We start from the raw sequence: 26,363 nt of genomic DNA on the forward strand, positions 1-26,363 counted from the left end.
AAATTTTAGAAGAAAAATCATATGCATATTGATGTCAGTAAAAAGCTCCTCTTAACTTCATTGAGAACATGAAGATGCCTAATTTCTTACTCGGGTTTTTAATAACAATTGAGGTTTAGCTTTTCAAAGCTTTCTGGGGGGTTTAGATGCCCATTTCCCATTAAAATTAATTTTATTTAATTAATTTTAATAGGAAACAGGCACCTCAGTCCTCGAGGGGCTAGAAAATCCTAGGCTAAATTATTCAAGCTGGAATAGTTCAAGTATTGAACTTGTACTCTTTGTTTAATTCTTGCATGACACTGGGCTTTGAGAAGGAGAGGTGCCATGTCAGAATAGTGAGATTCATCTGTCTTTCTGCTGCCAGTTCTCATTCTCCTCAGCTGGATGGGCCTCTCTCCTGGTCCCACGGGAGTTATTGTTCCCAAATCCAAGGATATATTTAGAGGATCAGAGTCACTTGGCAGTGCCCTCTAAAGGGGCACATACTGTGTAAGCAAAGGATTGGGAAACAGAGAAGGAAACCTGAGAGAGGGGCTGTACAAGATCAGCCAGGTAAACTGCTGAGCTGAGCCAGAAAAGCAAGGTTGGATTGCCTCAATGCACGTGTAATGTAGGCTTCAGCAGAAGCTTTGGTTGGTGTCCGTAGGCACAGATTGTCACTCTCATCAGAAATGTGAGTCTGTGGCAGAAGGGGACAGCCCTCCCTGTGCTCCTGCTCCGGGGCTGGGCAACGCTTGCTCTGGCTCTGGGGAGCAGCTGTGGCACTGTGAGCTGCCTTTGGTGCTGCTTCATGCAGCGTGATGCGATTTGCTGCACTTCTGTCTCAGGCTCCCAGCTCCTGCTTCCAAGCGCTGCAGAGCCCCTTGGCAGCTAAGGAACGGCTGGACCCACATGTGCATTTTGACTCTGGGGAACATGGCAGGCATCTGATCTTTCTTCCACTGATTTTCCTGCTAGTGCTTCTCTAACCTGGTCTGTCCAGTAGCAAAAGCCGGGTTCACTCTGCATGGGTCAGTCCTAGATCTGGTGCCACTGGTAGCTCTCAGTGGAAGCAATTCTCCTTGCCCAGATGCACATTTTCTAAAGCCATGTATGTAACAGGTCCTTTTGAACTGTCTTTACCTGTTCTCTGTTCTGCCTCAATAAATGAGTGCTTATTGAACAGTATATTTGACATAACTCAAAGACTTCCATTTTAACAACAGTCCTCACTAGAAGCTTGTCTTTATTTATCCTACCTCAGGATTTGTGTTTGATGCCTGGACTATTGCTGAATAGGAAAGGGAGCCACAACTCATTTATTTTCCATTAAAGGAAACCTCATCATATAAAAAAACCCATGTCATATTTGCAGCCCAGAAGTCTAGACAGCTGGCTGCTGGTCCTAAAACCACTTGCTAGTTGTTAACGTCGTGGGCTGGATTGTTAACTGGTTTGAGTCAGCATAGTTATGCTGGCTTTGTGGAGCCATGCCAATTTATACCTGTCAAAGATCTGGTCCCATAAGCAAGGAATTAGATTCATGAGTCTAACCACAATTATTGAGGCATAAATATTATAGTGGAATTAACTTAATGGGGTCACTCTGGATTTGTTTTGGTATAACTGCTATTAAACTGTGGCCCGGAATGAATCACTGCTGGTAGGAAATCAGAAGGCAATCGAGAGGTTAATTTAATGTCTGTTTCCATAGATCTTCCCTATTCCAACGTTCTGTGCTGTATTAAAGGTTTTAGGGAAGACAGTTTGTTGGCATACATTGCCATGAACCTACGCAAATTCACGCCTACAAGAGATAATGTCTTTTGTCTTCCATTTAGAGAAGCCCTTCAAGGTCAGAGTTTGAACATCTTTTGACAGTTTGTTGCAATATTATTTGAATAAGCTGCACCTATATGTTTATGTATGATATATGATATATACCTAAGAGAATAGATGTTGTCTGGAAGCAGAATACACATCAGAGGTATATTTCATTGTGATTTCCTTCATTTTTTTTCCCCTCTGGAAAATGCTGCAACTCTTTTTGTATCTTGATGTCTGAGAATATCACTTTCATTTCAAGGTAGTGACCATAAATCTTCTTCCAGATCTCACAGCAAACAAATGGCCTATCTTAAGGCACAAACAAATAGATTTTTACCTGTATCATTATACTTGTGAATTACTCCTGTAAAGTAACTGGGGGAACACAAGCTAGTCCTGTTAGTTTTATCATAGCATTGTGACCATTTGCCAGTGGGTTTTTGCCAGGATCTCCTGTACCATCCTGGCAATTCCCCATCCTGTGACTGATCTAGGGAAGTGGCTGGGGCAGGGAAGCTGTAGCAAGGGCATTTCTCAGCTGCTCCTGTGGTGTCTTGAGCAAAAAAAAGCTGCAAAAGCATCTTACAGGGCATTGGTAGCAAGACCAGCACAGAGCAAGTGTGGTGTTGCATCACCTTTGCATCCTCATCTATAATTTCTAATAAATATTCCTTGGTTGAAGTCCAGGATCTGGGGCCTGTGCTTGAATGTCAGCTAATGCCTGTGGAGGCTGGAACTTGCTCCTTTGCCTGGAGTATTGTGCAGCAAGCAATTTCCCCCAAGGCCAATTTTAATAAGAAAAAAAGGAAGAAAACACAAAGGACATTTTAAGAACACGTGGCAATCATAATTTCATACAAGAGGGTTTAATTTGAGACTCAGCAGATTAACTATTTCCAATGCTAGGCCATCATCCCATTTTCCATGAAGGAGAATCATACTGGAGTGTGGCCTGTGGGACAGCCTTTTCAGAGATCTGAGCTCTGACCTAGCTGTGCTCTGGAAGGCACTGCTGGGCACAGGCACCTGTGGAACAAAGCTGGAGGGGAGAGCTGCGAGCCCACATGGAGCTCTGCTAAAAATAACAGGAGACAAAGGCACAACCTGCTTTGTGGGGCTTCATCTGTCTTCTGTTCTGTGTTCTACGATTTCAGCATAATTAATACTATCTTCCCTGGGAAAACTGCAGTAGCTGTTAGTCCCCTTTCATTTTGCTAATTAGCCATAACATACAAAACTGCCAAACCCACAGCTCCTGCAAAAGCAGTGGAGGTCATCTCGCATGTGTGCCAGTGCTTTTGTTTGTGGGATTGCCCAGTTATTTCCAAGTTTTATCTCCTTTATAAGCTTGATCTGGAGTAAGATCTGATAGGTAGATTAATCTGCTCCCCATGTTCCCCAGCAATGCTGTTTGTGCATTCATGGTGCAAGGAGAAAATTCCAACTGCACTGACATTTTCTTTGTCTCTTATCAAAGTTGTGGCTATTCCTCTGTCTTGTCTTGGATGAAAAATTACTGCACTGCTGCTGTTGTTATTGGAAAAGTTTTTCCCCTGCACCTCATTTGGAATACAAGAACAAAATTCTTCTGTAATAAACTGCATGAGGACATCACCACACAAAAAATGTCCTTGAAGGTCCAAATCATTAACCCTGCTATGATGTCCAGTAATGGGAGTTTCCTATGGATGAACAGAGTTACCAGCCTGGAACCTTTTCTGTGTTAGCACTTCAGGTTTACCTTCATATCTTCACTTTGTACTATTAGTTTCATTTCTACTGTTTGCTTTTAGCCAAAATACATCCAGATATTAACATTTTTCTAAGTTAGCATGTTTTAAAAAGGCAGAGGAATTGCCATTGCTCAATAATCCTTTGCAGCATTTATTTTTCCATGTAAAATACAAGTACTTTAGTTTAAAGGGTTATATATATATATATATATATATATATATATATATATATATAAAATTAATTAAGGGAGCTTTACTCAAGGCCAGATTAAAAAACTGTAAGCATTATGGATGCACATGGTCTGGGAATGGCTTTCTTAGTGATGGGAAAAAACCCAGCAAGGAAAATCTAAACTCCTGGCTCCTTCCTGTGGGCTCCCCAGGGGAAGAGCTGTGTTCCACTGGTTTGGGTCACAATACCGGACCCAAAAAATGGTTTCTCTTGGTATCGCAGAGGGGCTACTCAGGTCCCCATTCTTCAGAGGACACTGGAAGAGCCTCTAGCTTTCATGGGAGTGCATCCTCTGTAACCTGCTGTGCAGCCAGCTGTGCTAAACCTTTGGGCAAGAGCAGCTATCCAGGCTGGCTTTCTTGTACAAATACCTGGCATTGGGAAATTACCTTGGCTTACTGCCTTTATGATCCCGGAGACTTCTGCTCACTGATACCAGAAAATCAGTTCTGCTTTGCACTATTTGGGTTGAATTGGCTCAGAAAGGTTTTTCCATGTAAGGTCTGTTTAACTTCAAAACAAGCAATTTTGTAAGGAAACCTAGAAATAGAGCTTCCAGCAAGTGCAGAGATTAGATCTTCTGCCTGCCGCCCACTGGAAAGATCAATGTCATGTTTTCTGTATATTTAACACCTAATAATCTTAAGTGACTTGTGCAGTCAGCTGCAAAGAGATCACATGGCAGTGTTAGCAAATGATTTCCTTAATCTGATAATCTGCTGAGACATGCGTGAGCTGCACACATTGCACTAATTACAAAGGGTTCAAAGTCATCATTAGTGTACTTTGCCCAGTAGTGCAAGTCCTTTATCACTAAAATGAAATAAAAAAATAATTAGCAATTATTACACCTACATATGGTTAAATGGAGAAAATTAAACATTTAGCATAGTACAAGGTTACAATATTTTCAGGGTTGGTAACATTATTTGGCTGTTTTCCTTGAGAAACCCACACTGTATAGTCATAAGCTAAATTTAGTGAACCACTTAAGGCATGACCATAACCAATTTAAAGAGGCTTCAAGACCTTCTGAGTCTTTGCTGGAGGTATTGACTAACTGCATCTGTGACTGTACAACAAGCATTGCAGGTTTCACTCTCAATAAGGGTTTAATACTGAGCTCCCTGGACTCCAGGGAGATGCGTGTGTCCTGTCTCAGCTCCTTAGCTCACTCACATTGTCCTTCCTGTCATGGCTACAGAGTGAATCACTCAGAAAACTTCTGAATACAGGGCTTTATCAATAGTAGAATTCCAAAATAATAATTTAAAAACCCAACAAAATTCAGGATTAAAATAAAAAACTCCCTAGCAGTCTGTGGAAATAGAGCAGTTAAGGAACAGAAACATACATAGGAGCCACTAAAGTTTCTGGTACTCTGCCTGTGAATTACATTGCAAGACACACCTGGGTATTAACATACTTTCTTTGACAATATTTGTGATTTATTACAACCGTATAATCCACTGCTGAAACAAAACACATTATTTAGACAGGTGCCATATCTGTTTCAACATAAGTAATTTCTGGTTTTCTGTATTTGGTGATAGTTTTTCTACTGCCATTATTTTTTGAAGACAACTATATGTTCTCTGTGATATTTTTCTTGTCAAGACAAATCGATGTGACAAAATTTGGTTAAATTTTTTTTCCCTAAATGAGGCATATGGAGGGAAAGCAATGAGACATACATAAAAAAAAAGCAAATAGAAGAAAAGACTTTCCATTTAGGTCCTGTTATTACTTTTCATTCATTATAGTGTCAGAGAGGCAGGGACATTAAAACTGGAAAGGTCCTGTTGTGCTCTGCAGTCCATTTCCCAAGAATTCCATACCCTGGCTTATTATCATTGTCCAGGTTTGATGAGTAACGCAGCATTGCCTCTGCAGAAGACATTTCCTAATAATAATTCTGTGTCCTGCCCCACAGTAAATAATAACAAGGACCTTTGCGGGGCTGGTCTGATAGAGAGTAGCAGAAATTTCTGCTCTGTTGATTTATTGAAGACACCATTTTCCTGGGGCTGTGGGTCTACAGCAAATGAGGACTTATTAGTTTGATTGAGAGGGAGAGAAGGCTACCTTTTCTTTGTAATATTATGAAGGGAAAAAATGTAATTTCCTGGAATGTATTGAATATATCAGGCTCTGTCTTGGTCATTGTCATCTGCAGACAGGTAGTGTTAAGTCTGAACCTCCTATATGGACAATTGTAATGAGCTGATTGTGGAATACCTTTTAAGGTTTAAATTCTGTCATTCTCACTGCCTCACTACTGTACAAAATGTAACTGACTCTTACACAAACTAAACCCATTTACCTTCTCTTGGGATGCATTTGTTGCATGTCTTTCACTTGTGATTTAAGTGGGAAAATTACTTAGCACCTGCATAAATAATGCTGGATTTTACACCTACAGAGGCAAATCTTCTTGTCATGTAGCTGGATCTTGACCCAAAGCTTGCTGAAATCAAATGGTGATTTGGTTGAGTTGAGCCTGCAGCTCTCTTTGACATTAATGGGAAGCAGATCAAAAGAAGTACAGACTTTTAGGCAGCTGTTGTACATTTTTCTGCGCTGGAGAACAAAGCTAAAGGCAAAGAGGTTTTGGGGTTCTCATGCACAACCACACGTATTTTCTGTCCCTTGTTTCCAGGGTTGCACACAGTCAGTACAGCACTTTAGAAAGGGTTATACTTCCTTACTGAAGCAATCTGAACTTACCTCCTTGCTCATCCAACATAACCAAAGTCCTGATACCAGCATCTTTACTCTACATCCCAATAGTGGTAGCAAGGTAAGGAGAGAGAGGGGGAGAAGAGAGAGAGAAAGAAAGAGAGATCAGTGAGGGAACACTCAGCCCTTGGTATGGGACATAGGAAGACACAAGAAAAACAGTGAAAGGAATGACAAGGGGCTGTTGGCACAGTCCAAAGGCCTTATGTGCCTGGACACTGTGAGGAGCTAGGTACTCTCCATTGTACCATCCGTCCTTCTGGATTCACTGGGAAACCGAACTTCTGCAAAAAGCACAAAGCCATGGACCTTGAGATTAAAACAACCAATTTACACAAGAGTAATCTCTAAAAAGAGAAGGCTCATCTCCAAGTCCAGGGAAGCAGGAGAGGGGAGGATGGGGGTGTTGATATTGTAGGTGGATGTGAATCTCACAGGAGAAATTCCCAGGGAAAACAGGTATGACACAAACATGTTTGTGAAGGTGGCACAGTGGTTTGTGCACAGCTCTTGCTGCTGACAGAAGTCAGAAAGCTTACCTACTTAGGAAATCCAGTTTAAAGCAGGCTAATATTTAATAGGATTAAGCCATATTTTTTGGCTCAGTGATCTAATAGATATGGGTTTGAGCCAAGTTTTAATTCAGTCAACAGACACCTTTAGCATTAATGGACTTTGAATTGAGCTTGAAGGCAGGATTTCCAAAACACCTACACACTGAATCTGCCTCTGCTCCCGGAGCTTAGTGGGAATCTTACCACTGCTTTTGCTGGATACAGGGCTGGAGTAAAGCTGAGCCAGGGGTAGGGCACCTCTCACAAGTACAATTTTTATTATGTGTTATCATCACTCTGGGATGTGATCAGGTGTCTCTGGTTCCTGGGTGCTGTGGTGCTCAACTAAACCACACATCAAATTATCTCCTTTTTAATTACAAAGGGGAAACCAGCTCCATTGTGCTTGGACCAGTGATAACATCTGTGAATAATTAATGGCTTGAATGATCTCCTGACTGTTGCATGTCAATAACAGATGAAGTAAGTCCTCTGTGGCCTGACAGCTTGACAGCAGAGCTACCTGGACATGTGCACCAGTAATTTACTTGTTGCCATGAACAGAAAGTGATCCATGCTCCTGTGAAACAGATAAAGGTGGTGGTGGTGTCGATTTTGCAGAGGGCAGGGAGATGCCCACGGTTGCACAGCTACATCAGGAACAGAAAACTAACCTCCTGACTGACCCTCTTGCTTTTCACCACTCCTGGAGGCAAATCAAGGACCTCATGTTATCCTTCCTGCCAGCTGCCCTTCTCACTGCTCATCAGTTTTTGAGGGCGCAGTGAAGTGTCTGTGGCCATGAGCTGCCCTGCCCACGCTCACAGGGCCCTCCCAGGCTCCCACAGCCCACGCTGGCTCAGCCACAAGCCCAGCCCTGCCACGCTCAGGGCTGTTTGCTGGTGCAGCTGGTGCTGCTCTGCTGTGCTTCCAGAGGATCTGCTCGGCTCAAGAGGGACACGAGGTACCTCTTGCTCTTCTCTGCTTCTCCCTGCATCCCCATTCATGTCTGCAATGTCTACATCACTGTGGAAACTGGGAAAAACATCAGATGCACGCAGGCTGGTTTGCTGTCTCTTTGTAAAAAGTCCCTGTGTCAGTTGCCAGATGTACAGAGAAGGCCTCCTGCTTCCCCCAGGTCTGCTGCACCCTGCTGCCCTCGGGTCAGCCATCTACCAGGAGCCCACTGCTGCTCTCTCTCCCTTCAAGTTCACTGTATTTACTTGAATCCCAGCCAGCCTTCATTTCTGCAGCCTTTCGAAACTTAGGGTGCGAGGCTTATCTTAGGTTTGCCAGTTTAGAATAAAGAAACCACCTTTAATTAGCTAATGTTTTCTGTGGGGCACTAAGCACCCTGTGTCTGCTAAGCACTGCCTGTACAATAATTTTTTATTGGATCTTTTTATACTCTTGGTAACCAGGGAATTACCCCCCCCCCCCCAGATTTGTATGTATTTTAACAAACATGGAAACTCATGCAAACACTAGAAGGCTGCTTGGGTCCTGAGTCACCTTGTGTTTCAGTAAATAGGGTGCAGTCTGACATGGGACCTTTCCAAATACTAAGCTCCAAAAATTTTTGCTGAATCAAACATAGTTGGGCTAAGAAATATTTACTGCTCTTCAACCCGCTGACCTTATTTTCCTGCTGTATTTAACATCTAACCAAACCACCTTTATAGAGTTAAGATGTCCAGTGATCTGAACAAGACATGTGCTGGGAGATGAGCTCAGGAACTAGATCCTATGGTTTATATTTCACATCAAATCCTTACACAGAGCAAAAGAGGTGAAATTTTCCGCTCTTTACCTTATCATCAGCGCCATTTAATTTTATCAGGCAACACTGTATCTCTTGCAAACAGCCTGCCACAGCATTAACACAAATGTGAAAATATTAAAGGGTGTGCAATGAATAAACTTGTCTGTATCTGTGGTCTAATCCAAAGCATATTGAAGCTAATAAAGAGGTGGTGACTGAAAAGGATGAGATGTGATTCAGACATCAAGTGACAATCTCCTTCTGTTCCAAATTTCTATTAAGCATTAATTTACAGCTTTTCCCCAAAAAGAATTAAATGTGTAAAATCAATCAAAGAATAAATCATGTTTGTGCATTTAAAATAGGCCCAGACTTTTCTAAAAGCTCAGTATTTCCATTATGGCTGATATCTTAGATAACAGAAACCCAAACTTCTCTGTAAGACAGAACTGTTCCAAAAATGTGTTCATCATCCAGATGTCTGATCAGGAGAGAAGCACTCTGTGTCTGATCCCCAGGGACAACAGACTGAGGCATCTCTGGAAAGTACAAGACCTCAGTTAAAGAAATCTAGGGGAAGAAATGTGTCCAACAAGAGTGTTCAGGGGGCAAACACAGGCACGTGAGTCTCAGTGGAGCAGGTGCCACCTGAGCTGGCTGTGGGGACAGTGTGTGACAGGAGGTGATGAAAGCTCTGCTGTCAAGTGCCAGTCCAGAAGGACAGGTTTCACAGCCTCTGCCTCTGAGTCCTTGGTTACAGACTCACATCACCATGGCCCAGTGACTGTGCTTGGCTCTGGCTGCTCCTGAGGGCTCAGGAAGCATTCCCACACACATCAAGTGCTCCCCACTATCAGTGACGGCCTGTGTGGGAAGCCATGAATTCATAGAACTAGTGGGGTCCATCATGTTATGAAATCGTGTGCTCAATTCCCACCTTGGCCAGGATTAGAGTGTTTCTTCTCTCCTGTGCAGTGGAGGAATCTCTTCAGACCCTCCAGTCCTTGTAGAGGCAATCCTGTATTATTTTAGCAAAACAAGGGTTCTCAGAAAAGTGAAATGCTTAGGGTAGGTCAGGCCAAAGAGATGAGAAATGCATCTTTCACAGGACCCTAGAAAGTTCATAGAGCACACGCCATTTTTCAGCTCTTTAATCTGTAGCACCCATCTCTTTTGAGAACAACTTCTGACTCTCCTTGTCTTCTCATTGCACTTGAGAGGAGAATTTGGACTGCTGGATTTTGCCATGGCACAGCCAAACTCTCACATTCTTGTCCTTTATAAGAAAATGGCACAGCAAGAATTGCTAATGTTGAGGCATTAAACTGACAGCCCTGGAGTTCCTCTGTTTATCCATAATGCAGGTATTCTGCAGATGGTAAAATATATAATATATAAAATAATTTTGCGCATAAGATGACCCTTCAGGGCAGGAGGCCAACACTTCCGACTTAAAAATGTATCACATTAGGTGAAACAGACCCCATACATTTCAGGAAAGTTTATGTCCTTCAATCTTTCAGCCAGGCTCTAATGCTTGAATAAAAGCAAATGAACAAGCAGTACTGGTTTGGGTTCTGCATCATTTATATGAAGCACATGCCCAGGTTCTCCATTTGGTCACTGGCAGAGCTATTAATCAAAGAACCAGAATATATTTGATTTTAAATCTTCGGGCTTAATACAACTCATAGATACTTTAGTCTGTCAGTGCTACAGTGAAGCCTGGTTAACAGCATTACTGGGAACCCTTTTGGAGGCTTTAATAGACATTATTCTTAGTCTTCTGTAACAGCTTTTAAAAAATTTTTGGTTGCTTTTGCTTTGTGTTTTTTGTTTGTTTGTTTGGGATTTTTTGTTAGGGTTTCACTGAAAGCATGTCAGCAACAAAAAGTTCACTAAAATTTGCCCAGCACATTGGAGGGGAATTGCATTGCTGTATCATTTCTTGTTATTGCTGCTACAGAACCTAATTTCCCAAGATGGAAATAAAAGTGAGAAGACAATTGGACTGACTTCTCAAAGGGCTCATCAGTCCCTCCAGAAACACAGTGTGTTGGGTCCTATCCTACCAAAGGCAGCTACTCAAATTTTGGTTTAGCCTGAGTGAAGATTTTCCTAATGCTGTAAGGGGATGCTGTATCAGATGGAGAATCCAAACTCTGGAAATCACTTTCCCTGCATTTCAGGAGGTATCCTGAAAGACAAATATACACTCTCAGTTATGTGAAGAACACATAAACTTCCACTTCAATGAAGAATTTTGCTTTAATCCAGAATTAGAGTTTGTTTTGAATAAACTAATACAGACAATTATGTACCAGGACAGGCTGACATTGCTAGCAGTTCCCACAGACACTAAAGAGAACTGTCAACACCCTAAAGACAAAAATGTGGTCAAAGAAACATTTTTTAGTCATCCGTAGCAATGAATTTGCTCAGCTCCTGCTCCAGGTTCCCTGTCACGCTGTTAACGCTCCGATGTCTCCCTGATTAAAGAGGCACACGCTGCTGCTCTGCCTGGTAAGGTACATCCCAGCCCACGTGAATCTGCTATCCCCCTGGCTAGCACACACCAAGGGGGCCAATCCTGCACTGGAGGAAGAGAGGCCACAATTGTGGATCACATTCCCTCATGCCAGATATGTGCAATTACACTGGTTAAAACACTTTTCTGAGGAGAATGCTTCCAATAGTTCAGTACTTCCAATAGGTTTAATGATATCAAAGGTAAATTTCAAATCAGCTTTGACAAGGTTTGGGCCAAACTCTAAATTAATAGAGCACTTTTTCTTCTGTTTTTTTCAGACTAAGAAGCATTTGGCTGTGATAATAAATGTCAGGGTACCCTCACAGCTGGTAAATTGGCATTCTGTGTGTTCAGTATCCTGCATAAGGCAGCACCAGTTATCAAACATTTATAGCTCAGCATTTCACCTTCGATACTTCACTCTCATCTCACATGAGAGAAGACAGTCCTGTCTGGATTTAAATGTACAAAACAGCCCTTTTGTCTGTACAATCCTAAGTGCTTTCTTCTGAGCTTTTACCACTACTGATCTTGTTATTTTTTCCTTGCTGCTTCATAGCTACAAAACATCCTTTTTTCCCCTATACTACCACAACTGATTTTCCTTAAAGGCCATGATAGTGGCACTGGGAGATGGGAGCAAAATCCCAGCTTTTCTCCCTGCATGTGATATTCTGCATTGCATAATGTTGCCTCAGAGAAAAAAAGCTTGAACATAAAAAGAAGGTCAGGTACAAACTGTATTTAGTCTCACTTGTTCTGCCTCACTTCATTTTTATTTTATGTTTTGGCCCAAACATTGCAGAGCATCATCATAAAATACAGGTATTGATAGCACTGAGTGGCTCAAAAGCGCACTGGTCAGCGCAGATTAGCTGCACTGCCCGGACACAATGGGCACCATGGAGCAAACTGGGTTTTGGAATCTGCCATTCCAATACGGAGCTGCCTTGAGGCAAAGCTGGGGCTGCTTTTGTAACACTTCTTGCCTCCCTTCTTGTGCCAGGACTGGAAAAATCAGCTTCTTGCAAAGCCGGCTTATAAAACCAAGAAACAATGACATCCTTGATTTTCCTTGCCCATGTTCCCTGAGAACAGCATTGGGGCTTAGTCCCCAAACTCTGAATTGTGTTCTCGGGCAAGCAGGGCGTGTCCTCTGGGGACATGGCCCCAGGCTATGATCTGCAATTAGGTCTTACATGGCTATGGGGCTGCCTTGGATGGACAGCACTCTCCTGGCTCAAGGATGGAGTCCAGTCAGTCTGTTTATGCTGTATTTCCCCAGTATCAATCCATACAAATGTACACAGTAATAATGCTTAAACATGGAGGCATCCTTTTCCTAAGAAAAGAAGAACAGATCTGCTGTGTCAAGAGAACAGAGTAAAAAGAATTCTTTCTAGTATTTTCTATCTCTGTCTACTAGACAGGTTCTGCTAAGTGAGGAAGTCTAATTGGATTTTGGAGGATTATTGAATCAGAGCAGTGCAAGTTCAATTTCAAATACTCTCGCCATTTGTCTTTTCGGTATAAAATCTCTCGCTCCCTAAATGCTGCATTTTTTTAAAAAGTACCTAGGAAAAGGGACTGGAATAATCAACCAGCTGTTTAGGCCTCAGAAGAATTTTAAAGGTCTCCTGTAGTCACATTAGTGAAAATAATATTCAGCTCATTTTAGAAGAACTCCCTTGACTACTCAGTGCTAGTTTTAGCAGCCTCTCTATTTGGACAGGAAGATATTGTGGCATCTGAATAAACGCCAGGTCCAGAGACGCCGAGCTCTTCCAAAGAGTGCTATAAATTCATTGGGAAATTCAGCAGTCCCAGTTCTCCTCCCACTTTGCCATTTGCTGTGATTTAGTACTGAAATTCCAGTGGCATTCACAATATGCTGGTTCAATATGTTAGGAAGACTCAGGCAGCGCACAGGCCGCACAGATACGGCTCAGGAGAGGCAGGGCTGATATTTACTGATGGCTTGGCCCCGAGCAAATCACTTCCCTTTCCTGCGCCTCTCCTTCCCACTCAGCATCTGCCTTGTCTATTTAGATCCCAGGCGTTTTGGGGCAGCAGGCTCTCCTGCCTTGTGCTGTGGGGGTACTCATATGAGCCTCTCTTCCTTGTTGTTGAGTAGATTTCAGCAGGAGCTGCATCCAGCACAGAGCTGACGTCAGTGGTGGTTAGGAATGGCATGTCCAGGGAGCTGAGCAGCAAAAAGGGACAGATTGCTCGTGAGACAAGAGAGTGTTTTGGCTGCGAGGGGCCCTGATCTAGAGTGTTTGTGGAGGAGAAGCGAGGCTCAGTGACCCATCTGTCTGTCTGTACGTGGAAATTTAATTTTGTCTCCACTGGACTCCATTGATCTTCACAGTGGTGATTGATTTCAAGGCCATAAAGCCTGTGGCTGGGGTTGTTCTTGTTCCTGAACCAGACCTGATGTAATTTTCTTCCCGTGTCTCTGCTGGAGACTCCTCTGGTTGTCAGGAGTACTGGGACTGTCAGTGCTGATGACCCTGATTAAAAATGTCACCAGCTCCAGCACCAGGGCTTGCATGGTGCCTGAAAATAATATGTCCTGTCAGGCAGCAGCAAAGTTTTCCATCACCTGATAGCTGAACACTCTAAACTAAACTGAATTGAGTTTTCCCAACTTTTCAACCCCTTTATTGTGGAGAAGGTGAAATATGGCCTGATTGAATTGTTTTTTTCCCTCCAGGCAGGTAGTAGCTGTGAGAACCAAGCCAGGATCCCCTTCCTTAGCACCATGGGAAATCAGAGAACTCCAAAGTGGTCAATCTAGGACATCTCATGAGCCTTGAAATCCTGATAAATATTTCAGAGATACACAAAGAAATAGCATTTAAATGCTGTGCTGACCAATGTTCTATAAATAGCTGCAAGTGTTTATGGAGAGGGAAGTATTTAAAGCAGACTGGGAAAATGGATCAAGGACCCTTCTCACCTTCCCCTCTTGCAGTGTTATGCCAAGGACGTGAGAGTGGTCCTGGCACAAGGCTCCCAGAGCTCTGCAGTAAACTCAGCCACTTGTCCCTGACTCCAGGTCACCTTCAGAGGCTGTTTCCTTCATTTATTTCCAGAATACTGTCTCAATGCAGCCTCAGGTATGACCAAATCAGTGCCTTGGAAACCAGGGAACGATGTCTTGCACAGCCCTAGTGAGGGGTAGGGATGAGCAGGCACAGTGGCACGTAAAGCCATGGCCAGGCCCTAGCAATGTGAATTTAAACAAAGCCACTTCCAGAGTCAGGCTCTCCATCACTCCTGCTCACAACGGAAGTGAAATGAAATGCAAGTCCTTACCTCTTCAACAAGCTGCAGCATTCGGCGGGTGCTCTCAAGGGACTGAAAAAAAATAGGAAAAAACACTGAGATTTGGCAAGTTACACTTTCCAGCGCTAATGTGCAGGCTCATGCTGACAGGATGTTTTCCCTGCACTCTTTCCCTCCTCTCCAAATCAGGGCATCAGCTGGGCACTGGTGATCTCTCCATCTCCAGCTCTGTGGATGGCTAATGCAGCACACCTCGAGGCAGCTGCAGTCTCCCCTTGTCTCCCCTTGCTCACACGCTGTGGCGGTGCTGCTCGGAACCACAGGTGTTCCACTTTAAAAATAGCATCTGTGGTTTTCAGCTATGACTCTTCAGAAACCTAATTGGTGACTTCTATCATTTAATAGGTTTGACAAATCGAAGGAATCCTCAGAAAATATTAAATTGCTGCCTTTTGCTCTGAGGACAGTCAAATTGATGCACAATCTAATACCTAAACCAAACTCATGATCAATAAATTCCCTAATCTGGGGAACTGAGCACAACATTAAATTTTACCCCAGCTCATTTCATTTCCAATTCCGCTTTCAGTGCAAAGCTGATGGAAAAGAGCTCTAGAAATCCTTTGTGGGATGAGCTCCTATTTCTGGCTGTGTGTTTCACACCAAGCCCAGCCCCAAGTTCCCAGTTTAGCTACTGGTCTCACTTCATCAGCGAGCTGGTCGGCACGCCGCTGCATCTCTTCCAACTCATTGCGCATATCCGCGTCTTCCGCCATTTTAGCTGTGGGGGTGTTTGGGGACGCTGCGGATCAGGATTTGCACTCAGCTGCTTTGTGAGCCTGGAAGACAGTGAAAGGAAGAGAAACAGTGCAGTTAGGAGCCATGCTTAAACATCAGTCCCACAAAAGCACTTTTATTACATCTCTGTCCTCGCCCAAAGTCTCATTCGGGATAGTAATTCCTATGTAGAGAGCAAATCCTTCCTTTTTTCTTAGCCTTTCAAATGCAATTCATACAGAAGCTGGACACTCAGGAGATGCTATCTTCTGCCAGAAACAATCTTGAAACCCATTCATTCTTCTTTAGAATTGAAAGGCTTAATGTGAAGAAGGTCAAGGTCAAGCCTCTGCCCCTCATGCCCTATGTTTCAGCTGCATTGCTTGGAGGGCTGGATGCTCAGCTAACACATTTGTAATTAAATTAAAGACTATGAAACTTTGCGTTATTTTCATTGGCTAATGACTTATCCACCATGCTATAGCTCAGACTATGAAATAATATTTAAAGCTAGACTGGGAGACGTCTACATGGGAGAACCCTTCATTTTGGGGGAAGTGACAGTAGGACCTAACTGGTATTTTCAACTTCTCCACAAAGTGGGTCAGATTCTGATATTCGTTATCCCTCTTGATACAGAAGGACACCCCTGAGCTGGTCCTAACCAGAGGTCGGGATGCAGCCCATTAATCCTCAATTTAGTAGGGTTTCTTTTTTGTTACAAATTCAAGCTAGCTCTGATTAGTGAGCATGACTTGATTAAGAAAGGCCGGCCCTCCTACCATCTGTCAGGTCTTTATAACAACAACACTGGCTTATTTCTTTGCTTGATTCAAGCATGGCACATTGCAAATTACTGCTCACTGAATGTTAGATTTGTTCATTGCAGGAAAACCTAATTGCAGGTGCAGAGGAGGTGGGGAAGTTGTGGGAGACTGCAAGTAAAGAGCCATAAAGCAGATGCCATCATGCTCAATTACAGAAAGAGGACAAAAGCAGCCCCTTTCAGCAAAGCTGCTCTAAAGAAGGCAGGATCCCGGGGGCTGTTTTCTGTCCTGTCTTTGCGATAAGTGCAGCCTTTATTAAACAAGATAAGTCAGGGCAGAGCTTGGCTCTAAAATTTTAGCAATAACAACTCTGTTAAAATAGAAGTTGCTACATATTGGAGATTAAACCATCCCTCTCTTTGGTGGTGCTCTCCATAAGGACAACAGGAGCATGAGCAGGTATAGCTGAGTGGCAGGGATATTTCCTGGATCACACCCTGTTTGCTTAGAAAGGTGTAAGGAAAGCAAACAGCTCCTTGCATTTCCTCTGCAGCTTCAGCAACAGATCTGCTGTTTTTCTTATCTGAGAGGGAATATGTGACCTTCATGCCTTCACATTAGCTGTGCCCTCACTCATGGTTGCTTTTCCTCTTTGAAGCTATAGCAGGAAGAAATCCATCTTGAGGAGTCAGCCCTGCAGCTATTGGCACGATATTCTACTTTCATCACTGCGCACATCGCCACATCCTTGTCAGAGGGAGGCTGGCATTTTGTGATGGGTCACACCATGTGTAGGAGCCTAAATGTCTGCTGGAGAAGGAGGCCACCTGGTCCTGCCAGCTGCATGGTCACAGCAGTGGGAAGGACCAAGCTTAGGCAACTCATCTGCAAGCCCAGCTGTGCAAATGCAGAGCTTAATTTCATGGCTAATACTCAGGCTGGTATCGGACACTTCAAGGATGCTCACAAAGAGCAGGAAATGAGCTTTACAAAAGCATGGTGCACTTGGATATTTAGGAGGAAAAGATAAACCGGGAACTGGTCTCTTCTGAAGGGCATGTGAAGGTGTGGGGATACTCTCAAGGCCACCCCAAACTTCCCACTCCACTGCTGTGCTGGTGGTGCCCTTCACAGCACTCAGCTCCAGTGAAACACTGCTCCTGGCCAGCAAATGGAGCATGATCAGCCAGGATAAAAAGAAGTTATTTTGGTAAAGAACCATGCTCTAAACTCCTGTCCCACTTGGCTGGCTCTAGCACTGGTCACTGCTTCACAAATTGTAGTTTTTCCCCAGATTGAGGCGTAACCCAGAGCAGAAATATTTCTGGCATAGCCTCTCTACCAGAATACCAAGACTGAGTCTGTGGACCTAGTTTTTGAGCATCCGGTTAAAATATTCTCCTCTGCCTGGACCCCTGGCTACACTTGTGCTGGCAGAGGAGTAGCACTGAGCTTGAGCCTAAATCAGGACAATTTGTTTAGGGCTTTGGGACTGATCTAACTGGTAAATACGTATAGATGTTGATGGGCAGGAAAGTGGTTCTGCTCTGTGTCTGTTGGTATCATCTCACTAGCTGTAAAGTGGGAGGTGATGCATCAGTGAGAGGGTGGGATGCTAGCAGGGAATTTGGTTCATTTTCTAAGCATATCCAGTGTGAGCTGAATAATTACAGACCTGTAAGTGAGTGGAGGTGACATGAGGGCTTCTACTGACAACAGCAATTTATTTATTGACTGTTGGTCAGTCTCTGCAGATAAAAAAAAATCACAGCAAATTCCATTCTCAGGTAGATTCCAGCCTGACTTTTGATGTTTTCCTTACATTTTTTTTTCTTGTTTTTGATCATGAGCCAGTGATGGTACTGGGTGGTGCAAAAATAAAAGGAAACAAATGTGGAGAGACTTTTACAGAAGCACAGAATGGCTTGGGTTGGAAAAGTCCTTAAAGATCATTTCATACCAGCCCCCTGCCATGGACAGGGACACCTTTCACTAGACCAGGTTGCTCAGAGCTCCATCCAACCAGACCTTGAACACTTCCAGGGATGGGGCATCCACAACTTCTTTGGGCAACCTGTTCCAGTGACTCACCATCCTCAGAGTCAAGAATTTCTTCCTAACGTTTAATCTAAACCTACTACCTGTCAGTTTGAAGCCACTGTCCCTTGTCCTGTCACTCCATGCTCTTGTGGGGTTGTTTTAGGTACCCTTCTTGGTTTGTTAGAGCCATCAGTTGGCATCTTAGTGACAGACGTGTCTTATTTTGCATCAAGCTAAAAAAAGTGTCAGAGCTTGTAAGCAGAGAGATGTTGCGCAGCGAGTGATCGAACTTGACAGGTTTATTGAGATTGTTTGGTACTTGTAAAGCACTTAGCATGGATTGAGAAATAGCAAAAAGCATTCTTCCAGACAAGTCATTTTACATCAAGTTTTAGTCATAAACAGAAGTGCCCCGCAGCTGTGCTGATTCAACTTTATTTAATAGAAAACCGTGCCCAAGAATCAATAAGGTTACTGATTTGCACACAGTGTGATAAACTACATATATTTTGTAGATGGCAGGGAATGAGTTTAATTTTTTTTTCAGATTTTGCAATTTATAATGTGGAATAGGACAAATTAGAGATAGGAGTTTCCTTGAAAACTCCTGTTTAGGCTGAAATGCCATTCCAGTGTCATGAATTTCCAACAACAGACCCTGTTATCAATAAAAATCCTGGTGACAGAAGAATTATGTTTTAAAGGGAATTATTGCTCTGAAGTACAAAGTAACAGCTCTCCCTCTATAGTGTTTCTTAGGCACACCTATAAAAAGCTGTTATTTAAAACTCCTGATGTTTTAAAACATTGAAAATTAACAATTGCAGGAATGGTCAAGGAAAGTTAAGCCATGATGAATTTGCTCTTACTGATACTAGACAGACTTTCAAAAGCAGAAGTTCCGGCTCAGGCCCACTCAAACCTGCACTTCTTTAAGTAGAACAGAAACAGGCCTAAGATAATATCAAGGACTTAGGGTAATAAATTCCTTGCAGAATTTATTTTTGTTACTAGTTGATATTTTCCATTCTGTTCTCATTGAAGTTAACTTGAACCAAGTGTCAAAATCCTACAATTATCTTAGGAATCTCTAATATAACTGGAATAAACTCCCTAAAGTGTACTCAGTACTTTTAACTTAAACTACATTTTATTTTAACGACGGTCCCTGCAGAGATGACAAATCAGAAAACCAAAGTAAGGATGTAATATGTTAAGCTCTTTCAATCTAAAAATTTGATTATAAAAAAAAAGGTTGCTACAGAAGTTACAGACCCTACATTCACTCAATTTGTGTTTGTATTTTTGGTAATGCTTATACAAATTCAGCCTCAAAATTTAACGTGGACCTTGGTTTTTCCATTTCGGAAAAGGAAATCCTCTGGGTTCATACACAAACATCCCCGGTGCTCTTTGAAAAGGAGAAAAAAGCCCAAAGCCTGGTACAAAATACGGCGTACAGCATGTTCCAGGCTGCGCTCTGTGTCTCCTACACAATGCAAGCAACTGCAGGCACTCGGGTCATTTACATCCAGCTCCCTGCAGACAGTCTCGTCCCTTATGCCAGGGCTCATACAGAAGCACCACAGACAATGTTGGAGAGAAATACAGACTGCCTAATGGAAGGGCACTGCCTATTATGCTTTGAATTCTGCATCTGCTATCTCAGTAGTGCCAAGATGCAGTAAAGGATCCCTCAGCAAGAACGTTATATAATCAGTATGGAGTAATACTGAAGGCTCAGAGAGACCTATGTCTGTCCCCAGAGGAAGAGAGATACAGCGACTGACCTTTGAAAGCAAATATTTGCTTCACAGTGATATAAACACTTCAATGCAATAAATACAGGAAAATGAAAATGCTGTCATTTACTGGAGTGAAGGCAACACAGCAATAAAATGTTCTGTTTTAAGCACTCTCTCTGTTATTAAAGGACACATCTACTCTTCCCATAGATATTTGTAGCCAGAAGATGACTGCATTGGCGTATTTTACTAAAAAAGTCAGAATTGGGCAATCCCACTCCTTGTGCCTCTTTCTTGTAGGACTGAAAGCATTACCACAGTGTTGTGGTGTTTATAGAACCACAGAAAACCCGAGGAGAGACTTTGAAGCAAGTATCTCAGGATGGATGTTGGGGCATTTAAGGGTGGAATTTGGGTTGCTGCTACTGTCTGGCTGTTGGTAGAAGAAGAAGAAGAAACACTGTCAAAGGGGGAGATGAAGGGGGTCGTCCTTGCTCCCCAAAGTTTCCCCTCATTTGGCTTCCCAAGTGCCATCCAAAGGGTGTTCAGCCTCTATGGTGTCAGGCACAAGACAGCTCTGGGGATACTTAGGATCCTCCTGTCACAGGACACATCCTTTACCCTGCTGGATCTCCTCGACAGCTGGCACTGCCCAGGGAGCTCTCTACAGCTCCCCTGGCCAGCGCATTGGCCATGTCGTCCACCACCTTCACAGGTCTTCCCTAAGGGGCTTCTGGCAGCTGGCTTATAGGAAATGCTCTGGCATTAACCCCAACGCCCAGGAACAGCCTGATAACACCAGCAGGGAATGAAAGGACATGAAAAGTGTGAACCTGCTGCAAAAGCATGCTTAGGAACCATTCCCTGTGTGTGTTACTGACACCAGCAGCTCCCCCTGAAGCTGTGCTGAGGATGGAGTGTTGGAAGGCAGATCCCCACAGAAAGCCAGGAAAGCCACGTGTGTGCTGCCCACAGCCAGTGTGATAGGCAACAGCTGGTGAGAAATTGAGGGGAGTTGGGAATGGAGTTTTTATAGGTTGTGGGCTCTCAACAACAGCCCTCACAAGCTCCAGCTTCTCTGACTTCTGTCATCTCCATCTTCTTTGACACAGAGCTTACCAAAATTAATACTGTCTGTAACTAAACATGCCCTGCTTTTGCTCTTACTTTATTTTAACTGATCTGAAAGCACTTGGAGAGGAAATGAGATAATTTTGTAATGAAAAATCCTATTTAAACATTTGACACTGTGGCATAAAATGTAAGAATGAAAAATTAGTCAAAATTTTAATTTAGATTTAATTTCTAAATAGATTTGAAAGAAAGTCTTGTAGGAAGTCTGTTGTTCAATTCTCCAGCACCTATTGCATGGGTCCAATTTGTTCACAAGATTTTCAGCAAGGTTCTCATTTCCAAAGAAACAACTTTTAAACATTTGTGGTAGAGATTAAACCAAAAAGCTGGAGCACTGTTTCTGTAGGGTCTGTCAGCCTTTACCCAAGGCACAGACACCTCATCTTTCTCCTGCTGCAGTCTCACAGCATTTTGCTTCAAGCCTTTGGCCCCACTTCCACAGCCCAGGCTGACAGAGTATAGGGATAATAACCAATTTCACTCCAAATTCTTGCTTGATATTCAGCAAAGAGTAATGCCTACCAATGAGGGCTTGTCAGACAGTGACTTAGGACAAGACAGGCACTGAGATGTTGCAAATATGAATTCAGGAGAGACAGGTAATTCCTAGTTTGTTCCTGTCTTCCTGCATCACCTTCGGCAATCATTTTACTCTCAGGGCTTGCTTGCCTTGCCTGCAGGCAGATCCCTGGAGCTGTGTGAGGTGCTGCAGGTGTTGGGTTTCCTGCTGCTGGCTCCATCCATCAGCACCGTGCAGGTGTCCTGAATACCCTCTGATGGGACTGTTTCTCCAAATCTAACAACTGAATCTGCCTCCCATCTCCACAACACAGATAAAACCCTTCTCTTCCTTCCTATCTTGCCCTTGTTTTGTCCTACTTGAATTGCAGGTGTTCCAGGGCATGGACCAGCGCCTTGCCTGGGCTCCAGGGCACCTGGGACTTTGGGATAAATGTTGGTGATTGTGCAGCCACAGTGGCACCCCTGCCAGCCCCCCCTGTCCGAGGCAGGTGGGTGCTGTCCTGTCAGCTGGCAGACAACACGGCTGCTCCACCAGGCTCCTCCAACACCCACCTGCTGCTCCACCAGCTCCCAAGCACAAAAACAACACCGTGCGAGAGACAGCCATTTTGTAACAATGTCACCTCCGAGCAATAGAAACTTGACTTTCTATCCATTTTATTTCACTGCTAAAAGAAAACAAACTCTCGATGTGTTATCTCCTTGCAGTCATTTTTGCACCTATATACCCACACATTTTTCCTTTCTTTTTTTTTTTTTTTTTTTACTTTCCCACAGAAACAGCAAAACATCCAAGGCAAAAATGGTTCTTCTGTTCATCTGGCAGAGCAACCAGGCAGAGAGGGGCAGGGTGAAGAAAGAAACCTTCTTAGGGGGAGTGGGCACCACATCTACTGGCAGCACCTGAGCAGAGACCTGAACAGAACAGGCTGCTGTGAATCAAATTCCCTGTTATTGCAGCTCCCTGTCTCATGTAGCGTCATTTATAATTTAACAAGCTATGTCCTATGAATCACTAAGCTTATTGTGTTCCCACTAATTCTAAGTCCACATCCTCACTTCTCCAGTACATGGAAAACATTTTACTTCTAGCACAAATTGATTCCCAGCTAGGAAACAGCAGCTTGTTCCTGTGTTGATGTTGTCCTGTGATTTACATATTTTCTCTTCTTCCCTGGTCTCTCCTTCTCTCTCTCTGAGGTACAGAAACAGGACTTGTAACATTTCCCAGAATTTCTTATGATGTGAAAGATAAGATCTGTTAGTCCTTACCTGGTAAGGCAGACTGTTTGTCATCCTACCAGCTCTTGGTTTTGCCAGTTCCATTTGAATTAGTCTTCTCTGGGAAAGGGTGGCTGGCATTTCACAGGGTATTTTTAATGAAGGTATGGGCTTTGCTGAAAGGGCTTAGTGCTTCCCTGTCTTTTCAGGAGATGCCTGCTCCAAAATATCCTACAACCTCACTTGCCATTGGCATAGCTGGATCTTGATGGCCCAGAACAAGAAATCCAGGTATTAGAAGAGAGGATTAAAGAAAACATCTTGACTTGTGAAAAGCTGTTTGCATTCTGAGGCCAGAATCTTGGAGAAAAAACTAAGGGCAGCTGCCTATCTGGAGGATGAAATTTCTGACTGTGTCAGGATTTCCAGTAGAATTCAAACCCTAAATCCATTCAGGTCTTCAGAATATTCACTGGCCATCACTGCAGCAACAATGAGCAGTCAGCCTCTCTTCCATTTGATTCCAACCTGGCTTTCTTTATACTGCTCCTAAGCCACTAAATCTGATTAATGGCCAATTTTAGAAGTTAGTGGTGAAAGTCACGCCCCGTTTCAAGTTGGGGGAAGTGTCACCACTGCCATTAGTGGGGTCAGAATTGCAGGTGGAACTATGAGCCAGTGACAGTGGTTTTGGGAGAGGCCAGCAGTGTGGGGGGGGCAGCTGTGAGTGTGCAAACACCAAACATAAGTGCTTGCCATCATAAATACTTTTCTGCCATATTTTTCTGGGGCTCTAACTTGCTCCCTTCTGCTTCTCTGAGATGGAATAGAAATATAAAATGGAAGTATTGCAAAATATTTATTGAGGGATTCAAGGCACAGCAAGGGATAAGAAAGCTGCTATTTTCCTGGGGCATTCCCACCAGGCTCCATGAGGCCTGCTGCATTTGCTGCTCCTAGGTTTGTAGAAAGAAACTGCTCCCTCTCCACAGTCTTCTCAAGAGTGCCAGAGCTCCTGGTCCAGCCTCCACTCCATATACACATCCAAACCTCTTCCAGATCTCCTGGCTTATGTTAACCATCACCCTCAGCATTCCAGACCATAATGAGCTGTGGGTGAAGAGCCTCCTTCTGTGCCTCCAAACCAACAGGAGCAGCCCCAGTGGCAACAGAGAAAGGGAGCTGAGCTTCTGCAAGAGAGCATTAAGTAGCAGTTGTTCACAAGACCTTGCTCCACATTGCCTCAACCTTTCCTACATCTCTCTGCCTTTGCAAAGTCAGCGCAAAATGTCAGAAGAGTTCCACGCTCTTGTATTACACACAGATCAAATCAATGGCAGCTAATGCAAACCAGCAGAGCTCATCCTCAAATTTCTCATCATGATCCAAGAAGGCAGCCTGACAACTGAAGAAAGACATTTTTAGGCTACATGCATGATGAAAAGGAAACCCACAAATTGAAGAAGGATTTTTTTAGGCTAAATGGATGATAGAAAGGAAACTCACAAACTGGAGAAAGAATATTTTTTAGGCTAAATGGATGATGAAAAAGAAACCCATAAACTGCAAAATGGTATTTTTAGGCTAAATGGATGATAGAAAGGAAACCCACGAGTATTACAGTAAGAAAAGGGAGCACACTTGCGTTGGCCTGTCACAAACAGAGCTAATTTCTGCCACAGTCTTTGTAAGTCTGCAAGTCAGGAGAAAATTTTGTGGTAACTTTATTTAATTTGAAAGAGATTTTTTTAAAAGTTAAATTGAACATAATAATGAATAACCTCACAGCTAAAACAGATGTGAAGTTCTTCATTTGTTTGTTAAAAATTGGTGCTATCCCATCTTCGCTAGTCCTGATACTCCTAGGACTGGATGAAACAAGCTGTGAGTTTAAGTAGCACATTTACAGGCTTAGTGTGGAATGGCTGCTGATTGTCACAGAAGGGGAAAATGTGGAAAAGATCGGCAGTGACACAGTTAACCTCGTCAGCTTTGATTTCAAAGTGATAGACAGGAATAAGGTGTTCCCCCGATGGTTTGTTTGTTACGGGCTGTCAGCACACTCAGCTGGCATTTCACTTCTTTCTGCATGGTTTGCAGTTTGCAAGATTTCTCTGCAGCCCAGGACTCACACCTACCCCTGCCCCTGAGCTGTGTAACACCAGTAAGAGCCTTCAACAGAAATGAAAAAAATTCAATTAATGTAGCTCTTGCTAAATATAAACATTTTAATAGGTGAGCAAAATACACTGTGATCGTGAGGGCATCAGGAATGTAAATAGACATTTCCCCTCTTGACATGTATTTGTGGTAAACAAAGCTATTCATTATGTTTATAATACTCATCCTTCCATTTCTGCCTGGTGGTAAAAGCATTTCAAGCAGTGGGCTGATATATTTTTAGCAGAAATCTTCTTTAACTAAATCGTCAGAGTCAAATCAGCAGCTGACAAAATACAAGCATTATGAAACTGGGCTGATGATGTTATTCATAGAATTAGATTTTTAACAGAAGGATGATTTTTTTTTTCAGCTATGAGGGACAGCAAAAAGAGATATTTAAGAAATTATCTCATTGTCTTTGAGATTCTTGGTTACCACTGATTATTCATGTTCTGTCTACCCAGCCTTCTGCTTGTTCTATCATACTGCATCTGAAGCAGGTAGCAAGAAGGAAGGGAACTTCCCAGCCTGGGCTGTTTTGCTTGTGCATGCAGCCATCTGTGGTGAGGGCACTGCCACGTCAAGATGCAGCACCATCAGAAAATAGCAAAGGCACAAGAGGTTGCAGGCCTGAGTCAAAGCCCATCACCTCACGGAACTGCTCTCCAAATGTGTCTCCTTCACCTCCCCAGTATAGCCAGTGGGTTTTCTCTGGGGCAAAGGAGCTTTAAAAATGAACAAGCAAAACAAAAAGCAAAAGGCTGACCTTCCTGAGGGTGCCCTGAGTATCCCCCAAGGATGTCTCGTGCTTTGCCATGGTCTTGGCTCAGGGCTCACTTTCTGCCACTTCCTACCCCTGGCTCCTCTCTCCTCTACTTTGTGTCATGGTCTCTGCTAGGGACTTAAACTATGGATGCAGGATTTAAAGCTGAAGGAGAGTTCATGAATTTTGAAAAGCTTACTTCCTTTCAAAAAAAGAAATAGCTACAGCCATGTTATAAAAAGAAAGGACCCTATTTAGTTTGTAACTACCCTCCTTCTCTGTTTGTACACAGGTGGCACACAGATAGACGTGTGAGTACATAAAATGCAGCAGGCACAATTTAAGGACACAGCAGAGTATCTTTTTGTAAAGGCAGTTTATGTAACAAAAAGGGTTGGATACCCAATTTTAAACCACTAAACCTTTTACAAGTTTAAATTTTATTATTTCAAGGCTCTTTTACAGAGTCACGATAACAAAAATTCCTGCTGCTATTAAACAGCTCATCTCCCTGAAGGGAAGCTGGATCCTTGACCAGTTCAGACCCATTCCCAAAATTCTGCAGTGCTGCAAATGCTGTT

General features: G+C 43.1%; 1 protein-coding gene across 2 annotated transcripts in view; it reads right to left on the reverse strand.

The window, feature by feature from the left end:
* SNAP25 (synaptosome associated protein 25) overlaps positions 1-26,363 on the reverse strand; it is a 62,978-nt gene that overhangs the window by 13,317 nt on the left and 23,298 nt on the right. For both annotated transcript variants that reach the window (XM_059467644.1, XM_059467643.1), the window contains exons 2-4: positions 15,355-15,489; positions 14,681-14,722; positions 6,502-6,550 (exon numbers count right to left, since the gene is read on the reverse strand). In XM_059467644.1, the coding sequence (XP_059323627.1) occupies positions 6,502-6,550; positions 14,681-14,722; positions 15,355-15,426 (163 nt within the window). In that variant the 5' untranslated portion in view covers positions 15,427-15,489. The remainder of the gene's footprint in view (positions 1-6,501; positions 6,551-14,680; positions 14,723-15,354; positions 15,490-26,363) is intronic.

Source organism: Ammospiza nelsoni, chromosome 3 (assembly GCF_027579445.1).
Source record: "Ammospiza nelsoni isolate bAmmNel1 chromosome 3, bAmmNel1.pri, whole genome shotgun sequence".
Taxonomy (NCBI): Eukaryota; Metazoa; Chordata; class Aves; order Passeriformes; family Passerellidae; genus Ammospiza; species Ammospiza nelsoni.